The 25,638-nt window shown below is 45.7% G+C and overlaps 11 protein-coding genes across 11 annotated transcripts; 7 read left to right on the top strand and 4 right to left on the bottom strand.

Moving 5' to 3' along the window:
- Window positions 1–164: 164 nt before the first annotated feature.
- Window positions 165–2,516, top strand: FSST1_009903 (Zn(II)2Cys6 transcription factor; the record flags this gene model as incomplete). Its single annotated transcript, XM_083226918.1, has 7 exons — window positions 165–303; window positions 355–377; window positions 435–781; window positions 833–1,148; window positions 1,195–1,523; window positions 1,571–1,933; window positions 1,991–2,516. The coding sequence occupies 7 exons, from the start codon at window positions 165–167 to the stop codon at window positions 2,514–2,516; spliced, it is 2,043 nt and encodes a 680-aa protein (XP_083085864.1).
- A 798-nt stretch (window positions 2,517–3,314) lies between these two features.
- FSST1_009904 (uncharacterized protein) lies at window positions 3,315–3,821 on the top strand (the record flags this gene model as incomplete). The annotated part of the gene is made up of 3 exons (XM_083226919.1): window positions 3,315–3,336; window positions 3,392–3,525; window positions 3,579–3,821. The coding sequence occupies 3 exons, from the start codon at window positions 3,315–3,317 to the stop codon at window positions 3,819–3,821; spliced, it is 399 nt and encodes a 132-aa protein (XP_083085865.1).
- A 1,501-nt stretch (window positions 3,822–5,322) lies between these two features.
- FSST1_009905 (uncharacterized protein) lies at window positions 5,323–5,697 on the bottom strand (the record flags this gene model as incomplete). The annotated part of the gene is made up of 1 exon (XM_083226920.1): window positions 5,323–5,697. The coding sequence occupies one exon, from the start codon at window positions 5,695–5,697 to the stop codon at window positions 5,323–5,325; it is 375 nt and encodes a 124-aa protein (XP_083085866.1).
- A 1,758-nt stretch (window positions 5,698–7,455) lies between these two features.
- On the bottom strand, window positions 7,456–8,004 carry FSST1_009906 (uncharacterized protein; the record flags this gene model as incomplete). The annotated part of the gene is made up of 1 exon (XM_083226921.1): window positions 7,456–8,004. The coding sequence occupies one exon, from the start codon at window positions 8,002–8,004 to the stop codon at window positions 7,456–7,458; it is 549 nt and encodes a 182-aa protein (XP_083085867.1).
- A 2,426-nt stretch (window positions 8,005–10,430) lies between these two features.
- Window positions 10,431–14,035, top strand: FSST1_009907 (hybrid sensor histidine kinase/response regulator; the record flags this gene model as incomplete). The annotated part of the gene is made up of 3 exons (XM_083226922.1): window positions 10,431–10,489; window positions 10,561–13,362; window positions 13,414–14,035. 3 exons carry the CDS (start codon window positions 10,431–10,433, stop codon window positions 14,033–14,035), a joined length of 3,483 nt encoding a protein of 1,160 aa, XP_083085868.1.
- A 512-nt stretch (window positions 14,036–14,547) lies between these two features.
- Window positions 14,548–16,350, bottom strand: FSST1_009908 (uncharacterized protein; the record flags this gene model as incomplete). Its single annotated transcript, XM_083226923.1, has 1 exon — window positions 14,548–16,350. The coding sequence occupies one exon, from the start codon at window positions 16,348–16,350 to the stop codon at window positions 14,548–14,550; it is 1,803 nt and encodes a 600-aa protein (XP_083085869.1).
- Window positions 16,351–17,349: 999 nt separating this feature from the next.
- Window positions 17,350–18,102, top strand: FSST1_009909 (uncharacterized protein; the record flags this gene model as incomplete). The annotated part of the gene is made up of 1 exon (XM_083226924.1): window positions 17,350–18,102. The coding sequence occupies one exon, from the start codon at window positions 17,350–17,352 to the stop codon at window positions 18,100–18,102; it is 753 nt and encodes a 250-aa protein (XP_083085870.1).
- A 547-nt stretch (window positions 18,103–18,649) lies between these two features.
- FSST1_009910 (uncharacterized protein) lies at window positions 18,650–19,535 on the top strand (the record flags this gene model as incomplete). The annotated part of the gene is made up of 2 exons (XM_083226925.1): window positions 18,650–18,737; window positions 18,787–19,535. 2 exons carry the CDS (start codon window positions 18,650–18,652, stop codon window positions 19,533–19,535), a joined length of 837 nt encoding a protein of 278 aa, XP_083085871.1.
- A 662-nt stretch (window positions 19,536–20,197) lies between these two features.
- FSST1_009911 (major facilitator superfamily domain-containing protein) lies at window positions 20,198–22,121 on the top strand (the record flags this gene model as incomplete). The annotated part of the gene is made up of 4 exons (XM_083226927.1): window positions 20,198–20,319; window positions 20,366–20,531; window positions 20,584–20,679; window positions 20,727–22,121. The coding sequence occupies 4 exons, from the start codon at window positions 20,198–20,200 to the stop codon at window positions 22,119–22,121; spliced, it is 1,779 nt and encodes a 592-aa protein (XP_083085872.1).
- A 423-nt stretch (window positions 22,122–22,544) lies between these two features.
- Window positions 22,545–23,044, bottom strand: FSST1_009912 (uncharacterized protein; the record flags this gene model as incomplete). The annotated part of the gene is made up of 3 exons (XM_083226928.1): window positions 22,545–22,641; window positions 22,699–22,709; window positions 22,772–23,044. The coding sequence occupies 3 exons, from the start codon at window positions 23,042–23,044 to the stop codon at window positions 22,545–22,547; spliced, it is 381 nt and encodes a 126-aa protein (XP_083085873.1).
- A 713-nt stretch (window positions 23,045–23,757) lies between these two features.
- Window positions 23,758–24,233, top strand: FSST1_009913 (uncharacterized protein; the record flags this gene model as incomplete). Its single annotated transcript, XM_083226929.1, has 3 exons — window positions 23,758–24,024; window positions 24,083–24,093; window positions 24,137–24,233. 3 exons carry the CDS (start codon window positions 23,758–23,760, stop codon window positions 24,231–24,233), a joined length of 375 nt encoding a protein of 124 aa, XP_083085874.1.
- Between the last annotated feature and the right edge of the window lie 1,405 nt (window positions 24,234–25,638).

Below are 25,638 nucleotides of genomic sequence, written 5' to 3' on the forward strand. Positions count from 1 at the left end.
CAATGACTAAGTAATGATGTAATATGTCTCTGATACTTCCTATTACAGCTAGTCTGGTATGCTTATTAAGAAGCCAAGTGTCTTCCCCGCCACCCTGTTAAATCCAACCGGCGCAACCTCCGTCGATAATTCTCCAACTGGATCTCTTCATTTGATCTGACACAATGTCTTCTTCCAAGAAGAGCCTCCCTCCCTTGCTACCCAAACCATCGGCCACATCGACCCCTTCGACCGCCAATGATCTTGCCCGGCCTGCAACAGAACTTCGAAAGCGTCGTCAAGCAGTGACCAATGCATGTAACAGTGCGTCGGGGAACCGTCATCATGAGTTTCCCAGCTAACTCTGCGCCTTAGATTGCAAAAGGCGAAAAACGAAGGTATCGTATTTACCAGTCTTGAGTTAGCCCAAGAGTGCTGCTGAGTCAGAAACAAAGTGCGATGGCCATCGTCCACAATGCGGTACTTGTCTCCATAAAGATCTCAATTGTGAATTTGCCGAGAAGGAGGATCCCACCTCACGCGAAAACGACAAACGACTGCTTTCAACATATAAAACCGTTTTTGAATCGATCCGCCAGGGAAACCACGAGGAGTCAATGCAGGCTGTACAGAGAATCAGGGATGCCGATAATGTTCAAGATGCAGCAAACTCAATAGCGGGGGCAAAAGCTCTTCTGCAGATGCCCGCTACTAACGACGCATCGGTCCTTGAGAAACGACCTCCACGCGACAGTTTATCATTCGAGGAGCTTCATCCTAAAAGGCGCCAACTAAGATCACCGTGGGTTTTGTCACACATTTGCATCACGAGTAGATACTAATACCTCTACAGCCAGGAGGATTCCAATTTCATGTTCGAGAAGCAATACATGACCGATCCTCGGGACAAATACGTCGACAGCAACATGTTTGTTGACGTGTTGGCTCGTGAGTTGCCGTTGTCACGCTGGACTACTGTATCCCAGGACGATCGACAGATGAATCATTTACTGACAATGTTTTTTACTTGGGACAATATTGTCGAACGGGCCATCTATAGGCCCATCTTTGAAGAGGATACTATCGCTATAGATCCACACTTGGCCAATAATTACCCAAGAAACTTTTGCTCCGCATTTCTCGTCAACGCTCTGCTTGCCGCTAGTTGTGTGAGTCAGTTATTGTCCTTTGACATAACGGGGCCTAACATAGTAGCTTTACACCCTGGATCCTGCGTTCTTCAAAGAACCCCAAGACTCGTCGACTAGAGGGAGGCGATGGGCTGACGAAGCCGAAACCCTTCTAGAAAAGATCGAGACGCCTTCCATTCCGCTGCTTCAAGGGTTGTATTCACTCTTTGTATACGAAGGAGTTATCGGTGAAGGCACCAAGTCTGTCAAATATTTCCTACGATCTATGGATGTGTACAAAGAGCTGAATGACACTTGGACCACGCAACGACACGGAGGTGCAGACGATGCAAGGCTTGAGCGGGAAAGGCAAGCCATTTCATGGTGTTTGTGGGGGTTTTACTGTTGTGAATGGTGAGTTGTCAGACATCATTACCTCGCCGCTGTTTGACATTCGCAAGGCGATCTTCTCAGGCTTTTGGATTCAGAAAGCTGGCTCGTAAACCCAAGATCGAAAGAAGCTGGCTAGACCATGGCTTTCCTCTATCCAATCCCGACAGTGTCGGCTACTGGTGGTTTCCGTATCCGATGTCATACCAGATCCAGCAGTCGTTGCAGGTCGAGATGAGAACAGCCGACGTTGAATTATCCGAGATAGCGGAAGAGACCCTCGATTTTATCTATCCAGTGGAGGGGCAGCTACCCCCTCAAGCTAACACTGAACGTGCGCTTGAAATTTACGACAAGTATGTCGCATGGAAATATTCACGCCCGAACCGTATCAGGTTTGCAGACGCTACAGTACCGTCTGTAATATTATTGCAGTAAGTCAAGATCGATGCGAACACTCGAAAGGTGTGACTGAATGGTTTCTGCAATAGTGTCGGCGTGGAAGTCATGTTCACCGTCCTCCTTCGTCCATTCTCCCACATGTCCAAAGAGAAATTTGGAAGGTTCGATCCCAAAGAACGATGCTTGACCCATGCACACAGTATAATGTCAACAATATGGACATTCCGATCATTTGCTCATATCCGTTTCGAGTATTGGCTGAGTCATGTCACTGGAACCGCTGCTTATATCGTGCTTCGTGATGCAGGCGACTCTCCTGTTCAGATGGACACACTTATACGTGCTTGTCAGTGTCTTGATGAAATGAAAGTATCGGTTCCTATTGCGATAGATGTCCTTGCTGGGATTTCTGCTGCCTTTCGCCGGTTCAAGGTGCAGATCCCTTCCTTCATGAGTCAGTACTTTGACAAGGTACAGTATCGAAAAGATGGGTTACTGCACCATGCTGTAGCTGCATTGTTGCCTAGTGAATCAGAGGTTGGTAGAATTGGAAGTGGAGCCGAGGTGCAACTCCAGGAGTTATTGGATGAATTTGGAGATATGGGGATAGACTAGGGTATAAACAAAGAGACATGAGCAATTTCTTAGATAAAGACTTTATGCCTTATTCTTGCACTGTGTCGTATCCACAGACGGCAGGCACAGATTCGTTATGGTACGGCGGCTAAGTTACCTAGTGGCGGCAAGGGCCGAATGTGCTCGCTGAGACAGAGCTAGGTTGAATGGAGTCAAGAAGAGGGGTTACTTGGGGCATCATCTAGACTAGATCTACATTGTGGACTAAATGGCCTTGGAGGGGCAGGCAGATGGCGTAGAATAAGCATAGCTGGGTTGTGACTTTACGATAGTGCCTTTGATAACAAGAGTCGCACAAGAAGAGGCCGCTTCATCAGGGGCGAAAAATACTGTATATGAGTTGACATGGAAGGAACAATAAAGCGACAGAAGAGGCGGTGACTGGAAACATAGTGATTACTCTCACCGTGTCTCAGTCGTGTAGCGATCATCATGTCTCGATACTCCAAATTCAAAATCAATGACGAAGCTTGTTTCGTAAATTTGAACTAAAATCTGACTGATGCAGAACAACAACAGAGACAAGTGATATCATCAATTGAAGATTGGCTGGAATCTCCCGGTCGCCGCAATTAAGATTCCATAGCAAGCAACGACCCCGCTCTGGAGAAGACCAGCTTGAGGTATAAGAAGAACAATCCAAAAAGAGAAGAAAGAAAGAAATCTAGACTTCATCTTATCTCGACCTTCCTCTACCGGCGAGATTGTATCACCAGAACTGATTCACACCTTTGATTACATCTCATATTATCCTTATTACTTACTCATTTCTACATCATGTCGGGCAATGAAATCACTGGTAAGTTGTCTGTGATGTTCCTACGATATCATCTAAGTACTCACATGGATTGAAGCTGCCACTGTGAACGTCAAAGAGCCCGAAGATGGTGACAATGTATGGAAGATCGAACAAGTCGAAGTTGAAACTTTGTCCTCTGATGACAGTGGCAATTACCATGCCCTCGATTGGTCCTTTGGTCCGTTTAAGGTAGGTGACTTACCTCGGTATTGCAAAATGGATAAGAGACTAATGCTTTACAGCTAAACGGGTTTCTTGACACTGATACCCTTGATATCACTGTTAGTCCTACTCTGACTGGCATCAACGGTGGAACTATCGCGGGAAACCTTAAGGACGGCGTTGTAATGAAGTATAATTTGCTTACTACCGTGGGCGAGACCAGGCTGTACTTGAAGAATGGAAATGAAACGTGGGTCCACCTTGATCTTAAGGTCAAGTTTGATGGCCATTTCGAGGGAGACTATAGGCTTCTTACTTTCTAGATCGATGCAGAATTATTCTACTTTGAGATAATATAATCTAAATGTTGTTTTACTCGACTGTGGTCTCGTCAGTTCCTCGGTTGAAGATAATAATATCTACTCAAAGGCGGGTTACCCCATGCAGATTCGTACTCGTCGAGAATAACGCAAGCTGAGTAATAAACAGCGTACTACCATTCCTCCAAAAGAATAATACATAAATGTCAATGATAGGAAGGGATGAGGCTTATACAGTGATGATAATACTAGGAAAGGTATGGCACTGACCCCCACCCCTTGGAAAGCGTAAGACGATGACGCTGGATCTTATTGTATTGGCCAGAAGCAACGTCAAAGCGTCTGTCCCAGCACCATCATTATCAGACGTGGAATCTCGCTTACGGGCTAATTGTCTTACTGGCGGCTATAGAACCAGGTTTAACTTCCTACACTTACGGAACTCTCGCAATGTATATCCAGTTGATCCTTTGAGAATGGCGACATTACGCAATTGTTAGTGTATCGATGATTAAGCATATTGTAGGGCAGTACTAGCTCAACGTCAAAGCTCACCCTAGCGATTGTCGATCCCTGCTTGCTTTATTTCTGACGTCTCCTCAAAATATTTATTCAGCTGCTCTTATGCAGAAACTAAACTGAGTACGAATGTAACACCGCCTGCAGATCGTAACAGCGAATGGGTGGTTGAACAAGTTCATTCTGACGACGAGTATGATTCGGGGGGCAAAGAAAGAAGAAAGATTGAATGGGAGTTCGGTCCAGTTAACGTATGTATCAATTAACTATATGGATATGCAGCACATTGTATAATAATAACTAACACTTTGACAGTTTGTCGCGTATCTTGACATCAATACCTTCGATATCGACGCCAAGCCAACGATCAATGGAATCAACTTTGGTACTATAAATGGAGGCCTTGAGCATGACGCCCGCGTGAAAATTAACTTGTCTACTGCAAATGGCCAACTGAGACTGTCTAAAGAATGGGAATCAGGTCTGGAACCATCATGATATCAGTATCACTTTTGAACGGAGAGTTTCAGAGAGACTACAGGATGGCAAAGCTGTAAACATCCTGGATTAAGACTATAAGAACCAGAGACCTCTAGTATATGAGATTAAGTATAAAGATGAAATGATAATTTGAATACGGCAAATTTAGGTTAGCACAGTCCCTAACAAACCTAATCATATCGTGTTTAGTAGAAATTAACAGCTTGCCAATATGAATCAAAAATCAAACGTTTGCCCAAGGCTATAGCTCGAAGATTCTTTCTGCAACATGCTTAAGTCTGTATTGATGAGTTATGGTGGTATTGTCTGTCTTGCGCTTTTATATGTAAACGTTCTTTAGCCATACATGAACACATTTCAACCACATCCCACCCCTTCCAGCCTTCCTTAAACCAATCTTGGGATAAACCTAGAAAACGCCTCTATAATACAAACGTTTTCTTCCGATGGTCTTACAGTTGCCTTTCAAAACCAAGTTATAACTCTACTTGGAAGCGTTGACACGGCAGAGAATCCAGCCCAGAGGAACAGGCTTGGTACTAATGAGAGCACCCTTCTTGGCGGTGAACTCTTTGCTGGCAGGGATAGTGCCCCACTTGTCCTTGTACATCTGGCAAGTGACCTGGTCGGTCTTGGGGGCGTTGACACCCTCAACGCTGGAGTAGATACGGGCGACCTCCAGCTCGGTGATCTTATAGCCCTTGCCGGTGGTGAGGGTACCGAGAGGGACGTTGAGGGGCAGGGATTCGTCGCCGTTGTAGGTCATCATTGCGACGCCAACGTTGTGTTCCTGCTTGACAGCTGCGGCCATAGCAGCGGTAACGGTGAAAGTGCTGGCGAGGATGGTGGGGATATGCATAGTTGCGGTGGTGTTTGAAACGTTGGTGGAATTGTTTGGTTGTGTGTTGATTGTTAGAGTAATGGAGCGATGATATTATTTTGAAAATGGGGTCAGAAAGGCTTTGTATATATAGTCTCTCGAGTTCTCTATCATCTCCTAACTCAACCAACATGCCAAATTGGGCTAGTCATTGCCCCAATCCTTCATGCAGGGGTCGTGTGCTTCATCTGAATTGCACAGCCCACGATGCTTACTTCCAACATACGACCTACCACCGCAATTCATCCGGGGCTATGTAGCCAGTAAAAAGCGACCTCTGACAAATTCCAACTGAGTCCGACGGACACTTTACCACGGCGATTGCTACATCTGGAAAGGGAGTCCAGGTCTACGTAATGCTCAGATCCTTCACAACAACCAGAAATGCAGGCTTATGCAATGCTTTTATGTTTATTTATTTATTTTCTCTGTGTACTTCCACAATTGCTTTGATTCCTTTTAGATTTCTTCAACGTTTCTTTTATATTTAATAATAGGTAGGATAGATAATCGTCACCGGTGAGTGTTTACTTGTGTGGTATGATTACATAGCGACAATGTGTTGTCTAAGCCATGAAATAACTCAAGCGAAAAGCGGAATCACAAAGTTGGGCTAACTAGTTCCTCTGAGCTGACTCGATTTATTCGTATTTCAACCTTGTTCGGTTAATTGCAGCAAGCTATACTGCACTGGGCCAATCACAGCCATTATAATGGATGTGCGGCAAGGATAAAAAGACAAATCCTACGTCTAGAATGGTCGATATAAACGATCGCTAATGAGTCGGGCGTGGTATGGATAAAATCAACCAAACAGCCTATCTACTGAAAGATGGGTTTACTTCTTTTTAGAATAAGCTGGAAATGAGTGAGAATATCTACCCACGGACGCATTACGTTTTTACCACTTAACATATGACGCAATTGGAAAAAATTGGAAGAATAAGTGTGAACTGTCTACCCCCCTGTTCATCTCGTTCATCAGTCGGTAACATTTGACGAGATGAACAACACGCCGAGCCCGGTGGTATGTCTCCGAGCTGGCCGTAAGGACAGTCATGACAGAAACACTCAGAAAAGTTTGCCCAATGACCAAGACTTACCCTATAGGAGTTGATATGACATCCTTGGAGAGCAGTGAGTCAGGCGAAGTCGGTGGCTCTCGTAAGTTTCTACCTTTGTTTAGGATGATGACATGAAGTAATTAATGAGACTACAACGGCACCGCGATATGATGAACGCTTTTAAAACCTCGTTTTAGTGACTGAGGGACGATTTTTCAAAGTCTCGGAAGCTGTGAATCCCCATCATCGACAAGATAAAACAGTGTTCAGTAGAAGGTCGGGAGTTGATGCAGTGGTACTCCAGCCTCGAGTCTACAGCAGATGGACAGGACTGTTCCCTGATATAAGAGTATGAAAAGAGTGAGATTTTGTTATGCAATATGTTAGTTCAGTGGCTGAGTACGACTGTAGGGTTCGTTTGACAGCTTTCGATGTGGAGCGTTCGCTCGGGGCGACAGGGGTCCTTTTTGTCAGGTAATGATCAATCCTGGTCATACATTTTATGGGTCAGGAGAAAGATATGAGGCATTTTGGAATCTAACGACTGGATTATATAATACACCAACATGAATTCTTGTAGATACATCTCTGTCGCTGGAGAACGTCTACATCTAGCCCTTGGGAGATCAATTGCCACATTGCTGACGAGCTGCCACGACCTGATAATTCGTTTTCAAGAGAGAACTGAAGAGTCTGGCTTCCCAATATTGATACCAAATCTCATCTTTCTTTCATCCATCTCAGTAATCTCCCTGGCTGATAGGTCAACATGACTCGCACGGCTATCGGCCTCAGTGCAAGAACTGTCATTGGGGACATGACTGCGCCACCAACCTAAGCTAAAGACCCAACCTTCAAGCGCCAGGGTCAGTTCCTTCACGTCCATGCGCTCTGTACCCGAGGGGAGAACTTGAGATCCCGGATCACAGAGCTCAGAGCCAGCCAGCAGAGACATCGTGCTACCGATCGTACACGGGTCTCTTGGAAGAGTTCCGCGGATCTTGACTAAAAGAAAGCCAATAAAACTAAGCCCAGTCATTGTGCCAAGGAGTATTTGTAGAATGAGTTTAGAAGTCGAATCGATGACAAGGTGCGTGACGTCTGCCGAGTAATACGCAGTGATGATTGATTGGGCTGCTCGCGATGCTTGTGCCGAAGCACCAAGAAAATACCCAGATCTATCGCTCCCAGACCTCAGGTTACGATGGATGATGTGTCTCATGATTTCACAGTAGTCTTTTGGACCACATCAATAAGGTTATCGGTATTACTTGGCCCCAGAAGTGAGTCTGTCGGATATCTGTTGGAATGACGAAGGAGTTGGTTGAAGAAAGAGTCGTATTGATACTCTGTGTCGTTCTTTTCGAAGTTGAGAAGCTGAGAAGACATGAAAGATTCAAGCTTATATCCCAACGTCTCGGAACCAGTGGTTGCGTTCCTGATAGGTTTAGACTTTCCATGTTTCCTGACGCTAGTGATTTGATTCAAAGAAGGATCTCCTCGATACGTGACTGAGACAGGGACTTGATTTATCCCTTGTGTGCAAATGAGTCCTGTTATGTTCATCTCTGCCGGCTCTGTCTTGTTGATAAAACCGAAGAACATCGAAATAGATGGACAATCTGCCTCCACTTGTCCAGCCGTAGAATTGGCCAGATCAACATATTTCCCCACCCATATTCTTTCCAAGGTCTGGTAGGTAGTATTGAATCTTAGGTCGGCTGAGTCTTGAAAAGTCGAGACTGAACATTTTTTGGGGATTCCTGGGGGACTGATGGCAACCATTGTTCCATCTTGTGGGACATACTGACTCATCCTCCCTCGTTCTACAGAGTAGGATCAATCATTAAATACAGACAATAAGTTACTACCAGCAGGCCAATTCAGCCAGCGTTTCTATTACCTGCTTTCTTACAAGAGCCAAGGCTTACTTGCAGACACTGTAGTGGACACCCAGCTCCGGTCGATCCACACCTGCAGGGCTTGGCCCCTGATTCAATAATCATTACACTAGAGCGACAAGACAGAGGTCAGTGCGGTTCTGCTGAATCTTTCCCACCTAATCAGAAGCACTGTTAACAAAGCGGAGAAAGTTGATGTAGCAAATGATTGGTTATATAGCAATAGTTGCACTGGTGCTACATACATACACCAATACTACAGAGTAGAGACACTCAGTCTAGTCTGCCACTATGGCTGTTTGCTCGGACGTATAGAGCTACATTCGGTCTAGCTATTGTCAAGACAGTGAGCAGGGGTCATGCAAACAAGCGTGACGCTTATGATGTCATCATGGTCTTTGTATTTGGACACTTTCACAATTCGATCTTTTCAGATGGTATTTAATCCCCCCCGATCTTCATGTCCCTTACTCATTTTCCAGATCGATTCCTGAACACGCATCTGCCCTCATCTATTCATACACTAGTATCCTATCCTACCATGTCGAGAACTACCCAAAAACCCCATCAACGTCGATCCGAGGGCAATAGCATTGTCCCTTCTAGAAGAACACTCCTTGTGAAAGAGCGCTCTTCTGTAAGTTCATACACACATGAAGCTACAATTCAGTGCCAGACAAGATGCTTTCTTTTTTTCTGGTTGATATTGCTTAATTAATTGTCATTACTTACCATTTTATGTAGAATCAGTATGCTATCGACAGATACGAATCGAGCAGTCAACCACTTTGCAACGTTCCTGTATTTCAAAACTCAGCAATAGACACAATATTAGCAAGTGGGCAGGAAAGATCACAGAAAGATACCGTCTGGTTGTTATCTTCGCCATGCGCTGCCGCCACAAACAACCACTTGACCTTGACTTCTGGGTCAGACACGGAGCGTCTCCGAAAAGCCCGTGATTGGTCTCAAAACAAAAAGACTTCACGAACGCGAATGGTTAGATAGCCCGGCTTCCTTCCTATTGGTTCAATTTCTCACTACGGTCTTAGCATGTAATCGCGGCGCATAACAACCATGTAGTTTCATGTACGCCCAAAAGGACCCTTGCGCCACTTGGGTGTCTCCGTTGCATGACAAGACCACGTACACTTTGCAACTTTTGTGGGTTGATAATTGCAAAACGACAAGCCAGGCATGCAGCCCCCTGATCACTAGTCCCATACCAGTTGATATTAGCATTTCGAGTTAGCTGGGAAAAATAAATAAATAATAATAATAATCATAAAAACAAAATCCATGAATCAGGGCTATCCTATACCCGCAGAGAGTGAACCAGGTTCAGGAAAAAACCATTCAAATTGCAGTGGGGGAAGCTGGTGGCTGGCGTTGCGACTTTGCGGAGTAGTGTGACCGTAGTTCTGGGGCTGAAGTCGTTTGTACCTCTACACAATGTTACATCAACTGCCTCATCCGGCCTAGCTCACCAGTACATTCTATGGGTTGTCCACGTTGCTCACTCTTTGGAGGTAAGGCTAGTAAGGGTAAGCTGCCACTGACTATCTAGACTCTTGGCACACTGTCTCCTGGATGACGAAAAGAACGCTAATGTAAAACGGTAGGATGGCAATTGTGGGAATAACCCTCTTCTGTTTATCGATAAACTGTAAATCCCAGAAATACTTCCCTAGTGTGGTCCTCGACACTTTTGCTCTTCACTAATATCCATCCATCGATACAGGGCGCCATGTCGTCCAAGAAAAATGTCCTGTCAATCGAAACCCTTCGTGAGTACGAAACCGCGAGGTACGCCCAACCCAGAATCGTCTCTGTCGCAATTATTACCTGCACAGCTACTCATCATCATCATACTCCAGATACGATGAGTTGTTTCGCGCCACATGCCGTCCAATCGACAAGGTCACCAGCGCAGACCTTTTCGTGTGCCCCGATCCCATCCTCACAAGTCTCGCTCAGCTAGCGACGTACCGGACCGCAACAGAGAGATCGCTCATATCTTTGTTCGACAAGAGCGAACAATACATCATCGCCGAAGCCACTCCCACGACATCCATTATACCGAGCCTTCCCACTGGACGAGAAAATGAAGCATTCTGGCTTTCCGGAACGCACATCCGACGCAGGGACGGAGTTTGCGATTATACATTGCGCCATATCGAGGCCACCTTGCACAACACCAGTGATGGCGAGCTTCCTGCTGTTATTGTCCAGGATTTGGTCACTGATGCTCGATTTTCCTCAAGCCCTCACTGCAAACCTGGCGGTCTCGCCAGGTTTTACGCCGCTGTGCCTATCCGATCGCCTCGCGGCATCAACATTGGAGTCTTTTGCGTCATCAACTCCAAACCAGAGTTCGATTGGAAGGAACAAGACACAAACGTCTTACGATCGTTGTCGCAAACCATCATGGACCACCTTGAGAGCAACTATGTCAAGAAGGTGTTGAAGCGTAATGTTCAGATGAGCGTTGGCCTTCGCCACTTTTCGACTGGCGGAATGCTCTCATCTCAAAGCAACTCAGATTCAACCTTGACCACAGACTGTACCGATCTAGGTCTTTCGAAACCAAACGAAACTGAAAATGACGTCGAGGAGCCCCAACCTACTCTCCGGGAGCCGACAACTGCCACAAGAACTCTTTCTTCCCATAGCCTAGAGAACAACCATGAGGAACCTGTAACCACCACACCGTTCCTAAAGGCAGCCACCACCATCGCAGAGTCCCTCCAAATTGATGCCTGTGTATTTTTCAGGGGAGATTCCCGCGACTCGCACGTCGGTAATTCATCCGTAATCGAAGTTGACGATAAGAATCCGTCCAACACATCGCCATGCAGTCCTGTCATATATTACCGTGACGAAAAAAAACACGATTCAGCGGTTAAAACGTTACTTCCATGCCAGGTACTTGGTTCCTCTGCCGATAACGCCCAAGTGCCTGGCGATGGTGCTTTGTCGCAAATATTCCTCGCACAGCTATTTGACCGATATCCAGAAGGTTGTGTGTTTGACTTTCAGTCGAATCAGATTCACGTTTGTAATGAGCCACCTACTCAAGAAGACCATACTTTCCATTCTACCAAGCAATCAAACGATGAACTGGACAACCAAGAACTGGGCCACTCGAGGCGCAGCTCACATACCCACTACGATATGGACGAACTATTTCATGGGAAAACACAAATTATAAAGGCTTTCCCCAACGCGCAAACTGTCGCATTTACTCCAATTTGGGATCCTCAGACAGGCACCTGGTCGATTGGCGGCTTCATGTGTTCAGAAACACCTCACTTTGAGTTTGACAAGGAGAGTCAATTACCATTCCTACGGGCGATCGGGACTCTTGCTGCATCAGAAGCATTCCGCTTGGAAACCTTGGCGGCTGATAAAGCCAAATCGGATGTTCTCGGATCAATTTCGCATGAGCTTCGGTCTCCTCTCCATGGCATCACCCTCGGCCTGGAGCTATTGAACGATTCAGGATTAGGTCTTGCACAGCAAAATATTGCTCACATGATCGAGACGTGCTGTCGAACTCTCTGCGAAACAACAGAACACTTACTGGACTTTTCTAAAGTGAATCAAACTGCGCGATCACAAAGCCCACTCAACAATCCTCAGCTTCAGTCTGGTTCGAATGGGATCGGCGCAGGGGCATTGGCTCGCCCTGTCAGGCTCGACGTACTTGTTGAGGATGTAATAGAGAGCGTGTCTGCGGGCCACAACTACCAGTGTTTGTCCATGACCGAAGTCTTTACCAACTCCAAGACCCAAAAGCATTCTGATTTGCGAGCTATCCGTCAATTGGATTCCATGCAGGCTATGGACGAGCTTAACCCCACAGGCAGTAGCGACAACCAGGACCGGCTGGAGAAGCGGGACGTATCCGTCTTCTTTCTCTATGACACAACTTGTTCGTGGTACTTTCATACGGTGGCGGGTCCCATACGTCGTATCATTATGAACTTATTTGGCAAGTCTCTAAAATATACATCCCAAGGCAGCATCACTGTGTCTCTCACTCAGGTTCAATCTTCGGATCCCGCAAGTCAGGAGCGACGAGTGACGCTGGTAGTTGAAGACACTGGACGAGGGATCAGCGAGGAGTTTCTTAGAAATGGTGTTTTTAAACCCTTTTCACAAGAAAACGAACTATCGACTGGCACGGGTCTGGGCCTTAGTTTCGTTCAAAAGCTTACAGCCCAACTTGGTGGTAATATCTCTATTACCAGTCAGCATAATGTCGGTACGAAGGTCACCCTGTCATTGCCCTTGGCCATGTCACCTGGTCACGAGCTGCAAGAAGAGAAACCCTTCAAGGAACAAGGCACATGTCGCAGTTTGCGTGCTCGAGTGGTCAATACTGCCGACCATGTTGGACACGTCTCTGCGATACTTTCAGCAGAGGATGCCATGCTTGAAAAGTTGTGCCGCGACCATATTGGTCTCAATCTGTGTAGCGAATCTGATGCTGATGATCTGGCTCCCGATGTCATCATTGTAACAAGCCCTACAATATACGACCTTCGTTGTCCAGCCGCGCCATGGAGGGGCTTGCCAGTTATTGTCGTATGCCCCAATGCACTGGTAGCTCATAAGTATGACTCAGCTTCCAAACTGGCGGGCCGAACAAGGTTACACGATTTCATCTCGCAACCGTAAGCCGTCTTCTTCACACCGCATAGTTGCGCCTACTGACACAATTCCAGTCTAACTCCGTTGAAACTTGACAAGGCTATATCTAGGGTTGTAGCGCTTTGGGCTGAAATACAGGACGCTCCTCACATGTCCATTCAAATGCCACTGCCCACTCCGTACACCCCCGATACGTCTGCACCAACATCACTACCAAGCCCGTCAGAAACAGCATCGTTAGGTAAACCAGTAACCCCCGGAGCAATAAATAGCCCATTTGGAACACTTACTGTGGCCGAGGACTATTTCCCGATGTCCCAGTTTCTGCTAGTTGAAGATAACCCTATCAATCTGAAGATACTTACGTGTTTTATGAACAAGCTGAAGCAACCATACGAAACAGCAACCAACGGCGAGGAAGCCGTTATAGCTTACAAAGCGAACCCAGGGAATTTCTCATGTGTTTTGATGGATATATCGATGCCAGTCATGGACGGACTTGAGGCAACACGACAGATACGCGCCTTTGAGCGCTATAGCAATATCCCGCCAACTTTGGTGCTGGTCATCACTGGGTTGGGATCCCAAAGTACACGAGATGAAGCTACTCGTAGTGGAGTAGATTTTTTCATTACCAAGCCCGCTAAGCTAAAGGAGTTAAAGGAGGTCCTTCATAAACACGGACTTGCTATCTAGTCTTTTTCTTTTTTTCTTTTTTTCTTTTTTTAAAAATATCCCTCCGCGAAAGTTATGGTAGGCCTTTTCATTTTAGTCAATATACAGAATGACGTTTACAGTTTTGGGAATAAACCTCTGAAAGCATCTTGAAATCTACAATATGCAGCTGCTTATAGAGGACTGCCGAGGTGGCCATACACGTTCGTTGGTTCATTTTCGAATACGGCGAATACTTAGTTGTTACTAGTAACGCTAAACCTAGCGGCGTTAGCGATGAGTAAACTTCAAAAACCGAGATGAGGGAACTACTAATCCCAGATTTCGTCAAGCACGCCAGTACTGGATAGTGGGCTGTGTTTGGTCCATGTATTGTGGCAATGGTAAGACCTTATATTTGAGTATTGACGTATGGCAAGTAGCACTTCAAATTAACTCGGGCATACATTGGCCATAATCTAGGCTGTGTATCTCATATACTATCAAAGCCCAATACAGGATACCTTTACCCTACGGGTCCGATATTCATACCCTTAGCTATCTTTATCCAATGCTGCAGCCGCTTGAGCAAAGGCTTCAAGTAGTGATTTATAGAAGAGACTAGGGTTAGTCCGTTCATCATCGTCCAAAACAGGTGCAACGTCTGGCTTTGGGAAGAGGATGCGCCACAGGTCTCGGGCCAGTGTCTTGAGAATAGCAAGATCCTCTGGAAATTCATCCAGGATCTTTTCGAACCCTGTACTCCCCATATCCTCGCTTTTCCTTCGAGCGCATTCCTCAAAAGATCCTTGCAGCCACGCCCACAGTCTAGACGCTTTCGGGGGCCATTTCTTCTCTCGTCCGCAAATTGCTACCCATAGAAAGCAGTAGAACAGACTCTCTAGGTCATGTCGGTAAGTGTGCGTCTCAGCAAGCAAGACTCCGATGGCCATGAATGGCTTTGTCCCCTTTCTCCCTGTTCCTGTTCCTGTTTCTTCCATTCCGGTGTCTCTCTTCAGGTTGATTGCAGCATCGAGATCGATCAAGAAGCCTTTCGGAGTTCCCTCTTGTTGTACATCACTAATCATGATGTTGTCCTTTGATACGTCTCGATGTAGTATGTGACCATCGACGTAGAGTGAGCGATGGCCTTTGGTGATGTCGCGAAAAGCATAAACGAGCTCCAGGGCAGATTTGTAATTCTCCATAGGCCGTCCAACTGGATGAATGGCTACGCAATAGAACTTCCGATTGTTTCCGACCAACACGCTATCCCCAGAGCCGGACCCAGCAATCGCATTGTCGTCGTTCAAAAAATTGTCCTTCTCAAATATTAGCTCTTGACCGACCGAAAATTTTCTTTCACTTACTCTCAAAGAAGACGCTCGGCAATTTTCCGCCACAAGATGGCTGCGTAGTTCCTTGATTGTTGTAATGTCGAGATGGCCAAAGAGGTGCACAACACCCCAGACATTCCTCTCAGTGACAAGACCCGTGATTTCTTCTTCCGGTGTTTCCACAGTTCGTCGCCATGCAAACTTGATAACGAATTCCCACTCGTCAGATGACACTCTTCGGGCCCGGTAGCATGTAGGGCCTTTGTACGTGATACCCGGAAACTTTCGGATGGGTGTATCTTCCAGATACAGTCGTTCGTGCTCGTTGCCCTGATTCTTGGGGAATGTGACAAATGAACCAACCCCATCTTTTTCCACACAGGTATTCAACCCCAGTTCAACGTGATTCATCATGGCGTAGCTAGTGATGACTTGTAAAAATCGGTCTCCTTCTCTGTCAAGGTCAAGAGGTTTGGAAGCATAAGCGCCATTCCGGTCGAATACCCATAGCTGAGCTACCCGCCCGTAGATGTAAAATCCGTGGAGAAAAAGTCGCGTTGGCTGATTGTTAAACAATCTCCAGGCGTGCATACAGAACCGCACACGGTCTTCCGATTGTATGACCTGGTCGCTAGAGCTGACTTGTCCAATAACAGCGATATCGGCCCAACTCGGTTGTGGCTTCTGTTCCCCGTGTGTGAGGTAGATTGTAGGAGTGTCTTCCACATTAAAACCATCCAACGGCTGCATTGCTGACAAGTTGAAGTTGTTGTGGCCCGGAGGAATAGTTGCCTGAAACTCGGTGAACCAACTCAGGAAGTCTGTGCGAAAGTCTTTCTCTGTACGGCTGTCTGGACCACTTGGGGTACTTGACTCTTTGTACGATTTGACAACATTTCGGGCTGCCTCGGACCATGATTTATTGTCGAAGTACTTCTCGTAAAAACCGCCGACATCAAATACGACATTTCCGTCCAGATCATCAAGAACTGGGCGAAACTTGTCGAGGTTGGAGTCCATATTGATTTGATGAATGATGGAATAGAGACGAAGATCCCCCATTGAAGTTGCGGGATAGAAAGTGATTTGAAGTGTTCAAGGCAAGAACAAAGGCTATGACTCAGCAGTAGCCTGACCGTGTTTCAGCTGCTGCACAAAGCGCGGTGACCCGAAGAAAAACCGTATCGGAAAGGCAGCCGGTGTGGTTGATAGAGCGGTGCAAGAGAGATGTGTAACGTTTCGTATGTCTAGACAAATAATCTCATGACACGTATTAAAAATGCATGAAAGTAGGCTTGTGATACATGTGAGAAAGGCAGCCGATAGATACGCAACCAATCTTTTGTCACGAAGCAGAAAGCCACCAGCTCTGGCTGCTGAGATGTTTAAGCGAGGTGTATAATGCTTGGTATTATTATGCAAATAAGCTTACGATACATACCAAAAACATAGACGAGATGTATGAAAACAGGTTTATAACACATGTAGGAAAGGCAGCCGACAGATACGTACCAGAAAAGCAGCTGTGGCTGATAGAGGGAGCGGGGTTTTCAAGTTTTAGCATAACAATTGAAACAAGGTGGTTGTGATACGTAACAAAAAGAAATCAGGCTGTCATATTAACAAGCCTATGTCATATACAAGAAAGAAATCAGGCTGTCATATTAACAAGTTTGTGACACATACAAGAAAGGAAGTCGGGCTGTTTGATAGAGGCGAGGAGCGGGGTATGCAGCCCTCAACGCACCTTGGCAAGTACATGTAGTATACATCAGTGGTATGGGCTTATCGAGTCGTATTGAAGCAGAGCCGCATTCACCCTACACCATCTTTGCTACGATACTCTCAGAACTGTTTGTGTTTGAAAGACATATTGCTGTGATGGTTGTGAATTTATTCTCGGCTGTAGAGCCTTGTTTGCCAGTCGAATATATAATGTCCAAAGAGTCCACCGTAGTCTTGTCCTACACGACAGTAACCTAAGCTTCACAAACTTCATTAAAACCAGATTCGTTGACAATGGCCTTCATCAAAGATACACTTGTTCCATCCTCCACTTATAACTCTCTCCCACATATCTCTGAAGTCAACCATGCCCCAAAAGACTTTGCCGATGATCTAAATGATCTTCGTGCTCTTCTCCGCGATCATGACGTACCCAATGGAATCAGCGTCAGGCTTATCCACAAACATTTTGACGTTGATCATGGAGAAGTGATGGCTTTTAAACAGGTCCCAGTTCCCCTCCAAGGAGAAGTGGTTACCATGGGCCCAACCATGTCCAAGGGTCAAGCTCTACATGGCATTCATTTCTTCGTCCAAGACGACGGTACTTTCCAAGCCTATGAGTACACCGATGATGATGTACCAGACATGTCCAACTACCAAAACTTTCTTTCCCAATTTGGCCGCACTGTCCTTGAAAAAGGGCTCCAACGCGTCTTTGGACTGAAATTCAGTACCAAGGAGGAAAAGAGCTGGACTGAGTTTGAGTTTCCTGGAAAGAGGAGCACTGTTATGATCCCCGAGGGTATGCCTGTTCCTGACAAGGTTGACTATTCTTTTGAGGTTGTCACCGAGTGGGGAAAGGCTGAGGGTGATTTTCGCAAACGAGGCTGCTCGCACTGCTCGCATCTTACGACATGCAGTAATCACCGTAGGGCGGATGATGAAAAAGATTTCACAGCTAACGAATTCACTCTTGGGGGCCAGAAGATCGATCTCATGTCGCCTGTCTTTCCTATCATGAATGCGGTTGCTGCTGTATGGTAGATGTTATGGAAGACGACTGATTCAATCTGGATAGAGATACGATTCTAACAGTGGATGGCGGATATTGGATCAAGATTTGGTTCTTATTTTCTTCAAGCTTCATTTGTAACAGCTACTCATTCGTTACTCGAACCTCTGTATGCGATTTTTGACATTATCAAATATTCTCCCAGAATGGTTTTTATTAAACTCAATAAACGAACAACATTATCTATCATAACTTTAAAGCACTTCCTTTAATTGGTCTTATTTCTCGATCGAGAGGCCATTTTGCTTTTTGACTATGCCCTGGTTCAAAGGTTCTAAGCTTGCAATCTCACCAATTGAGTTCCCTAGAGCAGCTGTCAACTCGCGCTAATTCGGCCACTACCAAGAACTATCGATTCCATTTAGGTAACGCTACCACTAGCGCAACAATTCTCATTTCCTAATGACAAGTTGAGGAAGGGTCTTTATATAAGGAGAGTTGTCTTTCCACATTTGTTTAATTTTTCTCCTCGGATCATTCCCACCCACGTCATTCGTTATCGAATCAATCTATCGAATCATGCGTTTCAGCATACTCCATTGGTTGGCTATAGGCCTTTCTGGTCTTGATATCGCTGTGGCGAGCGTTTGCAAGCCAAAACCTTCTGGTTAGTCATAATCATAAAATGAAGGGCTTGACTGACTAAAATACTGTAGGATCGGGCACTTCATCCACCGAGTTTATTTCAACATCAGAAACATCAAGCTTGATTTTGTCTTCAGCTTCTTCGACAACTTTGGTTAGCACCACTACCGAAGCTACGGCTATCACGGAACCCACCACTACCCTAGAGGTAACCGAGGCCGAAACTGCCACCACCGAAGTCTCTACTACCGAAGCGAGCACCACCGAGACCACTGCAACATCTGGTACGATCTCAGAATCTCTCGACCTTCCCACCACCACTGAGACGACTGCCGTTCCATCAAGCACCGCTCTGCCATTATTCCGTGTATACGCTCAGGGCGGCCCCACAGATGGACTACCTCTGTTGGCCGATAGAGACGGATATGCTATTCTTCTCTACGACAACAGCCAAGGCGAGTTTACAGACGCCTTTTTCGCAGTCGACCCCGTCACCCACTATCTCATGCTCGATAACGAACAGCCCATTTGTGGCTACTTTGGAGAGAACAATGGGCTCGCTAGCCTAGTAAAATGTGATTCTAATGGATCTACTGAGGAGGTTGAAATTACGTGCCAAGTCCCTGAAGCTACAGGGGATTCTCTATCATGCAGTGTTGCCGCGTTGGTTTGTGACCCCACTTGTATGGCAAACGGCGAGACCTGGAGTACGACGTATACCGATAATTGGGGAGGAGACGTACGCTTTAGCGCAAATCTTGGATCTGATTCTGTGGATGGAAAGTCCAAGGTGCCATTGAGAGTCGAGTTCCTGGCATAGGCCAATACATGGGCATACCGACGTCGGAGGGTGACAGATTGAGTTAGTTACCTGCTATTGGAACGCGTGAATTGAGAGATTTCTTACTAGCTCAATTTAACCTTGTCAATCAAGCTTAATTATGGTACGACGGTGATATGTCATCAGATAAGATGTAACGGTCTGATAATCTCTGACATGCAATTTCGTCTAAACGAACTTACCCCTCAACCTTTTACGTGATAGTGCCTTGGCAATCACATTTTGCAATTCAACGGCCGACATTTAAGTTTAAATGGCAGGGTTAGACGAGGGGAGCTATGGGGAGACAGAAAGATTGGCCTGGAAGCTATAGGCCATAAAATAAGTCGCCGAAGATATATGGGGTATACCGCATAACGTTCTTCACTAATTTCGTCACTCACATCTCGAGTAATCAGCTATTTTGACACCCTGGTGAAAGGGTCTGATGCCAAGCCGTGCTATCAATCAGCTCTCCTTACCACGATGAGAAAAGATCATCGCGATAACCCATGCTTGAGTGGGAGAATTAGGAATAAGTGCCGTTCCGGTTATACGGTTGAGGGGATTATTGGACATTTAAGAGTTGGCCAAGTTCCCCAAAGAAAATTTTGTCGCGTCAGATATTCTTTTTGCTGTTCTCTGCTATCTGATATCACAACATGGCGCAAGAAACGAGTCGCGATGGCGATACTGCCACAGAACAGGTTGAAAGACCCAGATCTGCCAACGAAGCCGTGCGAAAGCTATGGAATAAGAAAACTCTGGGCATTGCAATTGGCTGGTAAAATGTCCCAATCTAAGCGTCAATCTGTGCTAACAATTACCAGTCTTCTTCTCATGAACTTCTTCATGAACCTGACAGTCTACACCCAAAATGTTTACGAACCATATGCGACAAGCCACTTCAAAGCGCACTCTCTACTAGCTACAGGATCTATTGTCTCCGGTATCATGAGAATTGTCTCATATCCGCTCTTGGCTAAGCTCGCAAACGTATGGGCGCTCCAAGTTTCACTCTAAAGCATAGCTAATCTGTTCCTCTTAGCATTTTGGACGACCTTTGGGTTTCGCAGGTGGCGCACTGGCAATGGCCATCGGTAATGCAATGTACGCAGGCTGTGGCGATGTGGGGACGTTCTTGGTATATCACTCACTTATCTTTTGTTATCAGCAGCTAATAATCATCAGGCTGGATCAATCTTTGACGTCCTCGGTGATTCCGCTTGGAACATTATGCAACAGATCTTTATCGCCGATATTACTACATTGGTCAACAGAGGTATCCTCTTCACTCTCCCCGAATCCATTACCGCGATCCCGACTCTATACGGAGGAACATACCTAGGTGAGCATATGCTTCTTAACTCATCTTGGAGATGGGGCTTTGGCATGTGGTCCATCATTCTGCCCGTCACTGCCATTCCTACTATTGGTATCATGATCTGGATGAATCGTCGAGCAAAGAAAGTGGGATTGTTCAGCGAAAAATTATCCTTCATGCATGGTGCTGCTCCCGGCCCATTGGGTAAAGTCAAGCACGTCGGATCTCAACTGGATCTTATTGGCGCGCTTCTTCTAGTCGGTGGTCTTGCCATGACTTTACTTCCGATGACTATTGCCGGAAGGAACAACACCGATCGTTGGAGTCGACCTTCTTCTATTGTCCTCATCATCATTGGTGTTCTCACCTTTATCGCCTTCCTCGTCTGGGACGGCAAGTTCGCTGCCAACCCCATCATTCCCTACCGTACCATCCGCGAGCACAACGTTGTCATTGCCTGCGCTTCGGTTATTATCATCGCCATGTCCGATAGTATCTACCGACCCTTCCTATCCAGCTTCCTCCAAGTTGCAGGACACTACTCTCCCGGCGCTGCGACACGAGTGGACAATGCTCAGCGCGTGGCCTACAACGTCGGTGCGTTGGTGGCTGGTCTATCGCTCAAGTTCATCAAGAACACCAAGCCTCTGATCATGCTTGGAATCGTGTGCATTATCTTGGCTGCTGGACTTCCCATTTACCTGACCAACATTTCTGGTACACACATCGCTAGTGAAGCTGCTTTCATCACATCCAAGTCACTTCTTGGTGTTGGACGTGGCTTTACCCAAGTACCACTTCAGGTCTCCCTTCAAGCCGTGCTTGAGAACGAACAAGTCGCCATTGCAACAGCTGTTTACCTCTCGTCTCTTGGCTTCGGCTCCAACCTCGGCGTAACTGTCAGCGGTGCCATCTGGAACTCTCTACTCCCTCGAAAGCTCGTCGCCTACTTTGGCGAAGAAGAAGGTCGCAAGATTTTTGGATCCATTGTTGTCGCACGTGGATATGAAGCTGGCACTGCTGATAGAGACGCTATCGATACTTGCTACCGCCAGACTCAGCAAACTCTCGCTATTGGATCTGTTTGCGTGTCTGGTCTGCTTCTCTTGATGCTCTATCTTGTTCATAATGTTAAGCTTGGAGAAGAGGATGAGAAGAGAGCTGCAAAGGCTGACGAAGAGCTTGCTTGGGCTATTAAACAGAAGGAGACTGAGGGCGAAGGACCTGTTGATATCGAGGCTGGAAATAAGCGCCAGGACTAGTAACTGATGTCGAACGAGCTGGGGGTCAAGTACAAGAATAGCGCTACGAACCATTTGGATAGACGTACATTCAAAAACGTCCTTAGATAGAACAGAGAGCAAGTTTCATTCCTGACCTATAAATAACTTTCAATGTCTAGAACACGGCATCACTCGCACAACTACTTTGCTACACATAAACTGAAAGTAGTTGAATATGGGAATTACTACCACTATTTCTAGAGAAACCTCCATCCAAAACCACCGTTATTGGAAGTGCAATCTGCAATGTCTCTAGCTTTGGACTGCCAGGATTACAAGCCATGTTTTCTAATTAATACCCTATGTGACAATGAATCGTCATTATGGGCGGTTTGAGATTATGATTAACGTGTAGATGATGCATTTGAATAAAGTTCGATGTATAAGTAACGTCGCCACAGATTACGCTTTGTAATTTCCGGTAATCTGGTACAATTGTCCGTTGGCCTCCCAAGTTCCAGTCAGATATCCGCCTCTCATGCACTGTTGGATGATATTCCTATAGATGTTAGACAGAACCCTTGTGAAGGTTAGAAAGTAACAATAAGCAACATACTCAGTGGCATCCTAATAGGTATGAATTAGCAAGATCCTTAGTAATCAAATATGAGCTTATATAAAATACATACCCAGCAATCCTTAAATCCCGGCTTTGAAGCAGTATTTTGGCGTTTTAGCACGACATTAAGCGTCGTGGAAATGAACCCTGCGGTTCGTGAAGCATATGTTGTGCAGGGTTGCTGGAGCGCGCAGTCGGAATTGCTGCACATTTTCTCACGAGCTTCCCAGTACGCCTGCTGGTGCTTATCGCTAATACCGCCAGACTGCTTAGAGCCAATACAGTCTGCCGCTAAAGCACCATTGGCGAAAAGGACAAGCGCAGAGAGGCTGATGAGCTTCATGGTTAAAAGATGAGGTTGAAATAGGTTGAAATAAAGTATTCGGGTGGCTTGGCTAGGAAGGTAAGCACTTGCGGGATATTAAACTGCCTTTATAGTTTTTCTCCGTGTCTTTTGCGATGAATAAGAGATAGGAAGAACATTGTATCTTGATGTCGGCCGCCTCACCGCAGGTTGAATTCTTTGTCGGCCGCTTATTGCAGATTGAAGGTCAGGTCGGCCGCCAATTGCGGTAAGATGACAGGTTGCAGGGCCTGTAATTATGCCGAGGTGGTTCTAGAATAGCGGTTTGGATCCATTCACTAACTGTTTACTGAATTAGTTGTGCTGTATTTATTCGGTTAACATGCAGGTTAGTACTTCAGCCTCACCAGTACTTGTCATCAGGGCAATTTGTTATGTAGAAGAAAGTACTCAATACACCGCATCATCTTGCAGCCTGCAGTGAATATTGTTTTCGTATTCATTACCAAGACAATGACAAAGCAGTGATATCTGAACAACAGACAAATGAGCTTCCCAATGCTGTCTAGTTATCTGTGACGCTACATTCAGCCGCTCAAATAATTGCAATGTGTACGAAGTGGAGAATGCAAAGCAGGAGTGTCAGTGAAAAAACAACTATAAAGTTAGCTAGACGTTTTTCACCGTCCGTTCAAACATCTGAATATTACATTTTAATATCAAATTCTTCTCGCTCGCCCAACCTTTTCAACATGCAGATTCTCAACCTTGCTGCGGTTTCGCTTTTCATTGGCAGCTCTTTTGCTGCCGACTGCTTCGGAACGCCAGGCATCGGCAACAAATTCATAGAGGGATACTGGGATGCACGCCAGAAAATGTGCAGTAACACAGATTGTGCCTACCAGCAACCCTGTACCGTCAGGACTTCAAAGAAATACACAGCTATTGGCAGTGCTACTCTGCAGATTGAGATCAAGCGTAAGAATACTGCTGGAAAGGCGGGATTTAAAGATTGCTGGGTATGCTTGCTTTAAGAACTTGGAATTACTTTAGAGTTTGCTAATTTACACCTAATAGGATGCTACTGAGTATGTCTACACATGGTTTTCGAACTCTATCTAACATTTATAGGAACATCATCGTCCAATGCGTGAGGGAGAATGATCTGTACAGTGGTTCTTGGCAGGCCAATGGACAATTGTACCAAATCAATGGGTGGTACGATTAAATATGTTGTGGAAATGCAGATGAGCGACTGGGGAGGGAATAAAGTATAGATTCTAAAGCTATAACTCCGCTGAAAGGAAACATTATCACTTCCTCTGCATTTAAAGTAAAGAGAAACGGAAGATTGTGAAATTGCAGAGCTGCAGTCGGAAGAAATAAAATGACTAGAGCGGTTTTCCTAACCAAAATAACCCTCCTCCGATGTCTCGGCTCATCCTTCCACCTAACCTGCTGCGCTATGTAAATATCCCACTTAGGCAGCATCTTCATTTCCGTCCAGACCTCAGCTTGTCAACTATCCCCAGTAATCACTCAACCAACACCTTCAATCCTAATCAAGCTGGCTTTGGCTTAATTGTTGTCTTTAGCATAAAATGGCTTAGATGTATCAGACTCTAACACAACCTTGCCCCGACTTTGCTGCAGCCTTTGGCAACGTAGTTGTACGTAAGGCGGCCGTCTTCAACGTTGTTGTTCGACGGATAAAAGTAAGGGACGCTTCCACAAACTTTGCACCTGTTTTTCATAGTTAGTAAAGCAAACTTTATTAACGGGGGTTTGGTGGGGCATGCCCATGGCCTGGAATATAATGAGCTAGACCCTTGATGTTGCGACCAGAAGCACCGCCGTTTCCCTGCAAAAATGCACAGAACCCTCCATTACCCGTGATTGGGGCATCAATGCCAACACAGGCAATAAGCTCGCCGTTGTTGTACGAGCGATTCTGGTTAATGCCATCAATAACGCGAGTTAGCTGAAAGGCCATTTGGTCTTTTCCAAAAGTGTTGCAGTTTGCAGAGCCGCGGCAGTTGATCCCAAGAGCTGAAGTCGACGAGACGAGCGAGCATGCAATGAGCATGCCTTGGAAAACGGTGGCATAGTACACTGTCAAAACGGGTATGCTTAGGTCAAATGTTAGATGATATGCGCCTAAAACGAATTTGTTGAAGAAACAGTAATAGAGGGGATCACTTACAAGAGATCAATCTGTGTAGTAGAGGAGTAGGTAAGAGTGTGCCTTTAGTAGGACAACAAAACCCAACAAGAATATCATGTTAATATATATGTTGTACACAATGTCTAACTCGAAGAAGAGGGTGAGAAGAGAGCAATAAAGGCTGACGAAGAGCTTGCTTGGGCTATTTATGAAGCAGAAGAGGACTAAGGTTAAGGGACCTGTTGATATTAAGGCTAGAAATAAGCACTAGGAGACCTTTTTAGAAGTTATTCCTATGAATTTAAATGGGAAGAAACTCAGGGTAGAAGTTGCTAACAATGGAGTATAGTGGAATGTCGTCTATGCAAATGTATGAAATACTGTAAGACTGGCATGAACATACTAGTAAACAAGTAACAATTTAGAGTCCCCTGGCAGAGGATCTGCTAATATTCTTATGTTTATAGAT

This window comes from Fusarium sambucinum, chromosome II (genome assembly GCF_050947815.1).
Source record: "Fusarium sambucinum isolate potato_lamoka chromosome II, whole genome shotgun sequence".
Taxonomy (NCBI): Eukaryota; Fungi; Ascomycota; class Sordariomycetes; order Hypocreales; family Nectriaceae; genus Fusarium; species Fusarium sambucinum.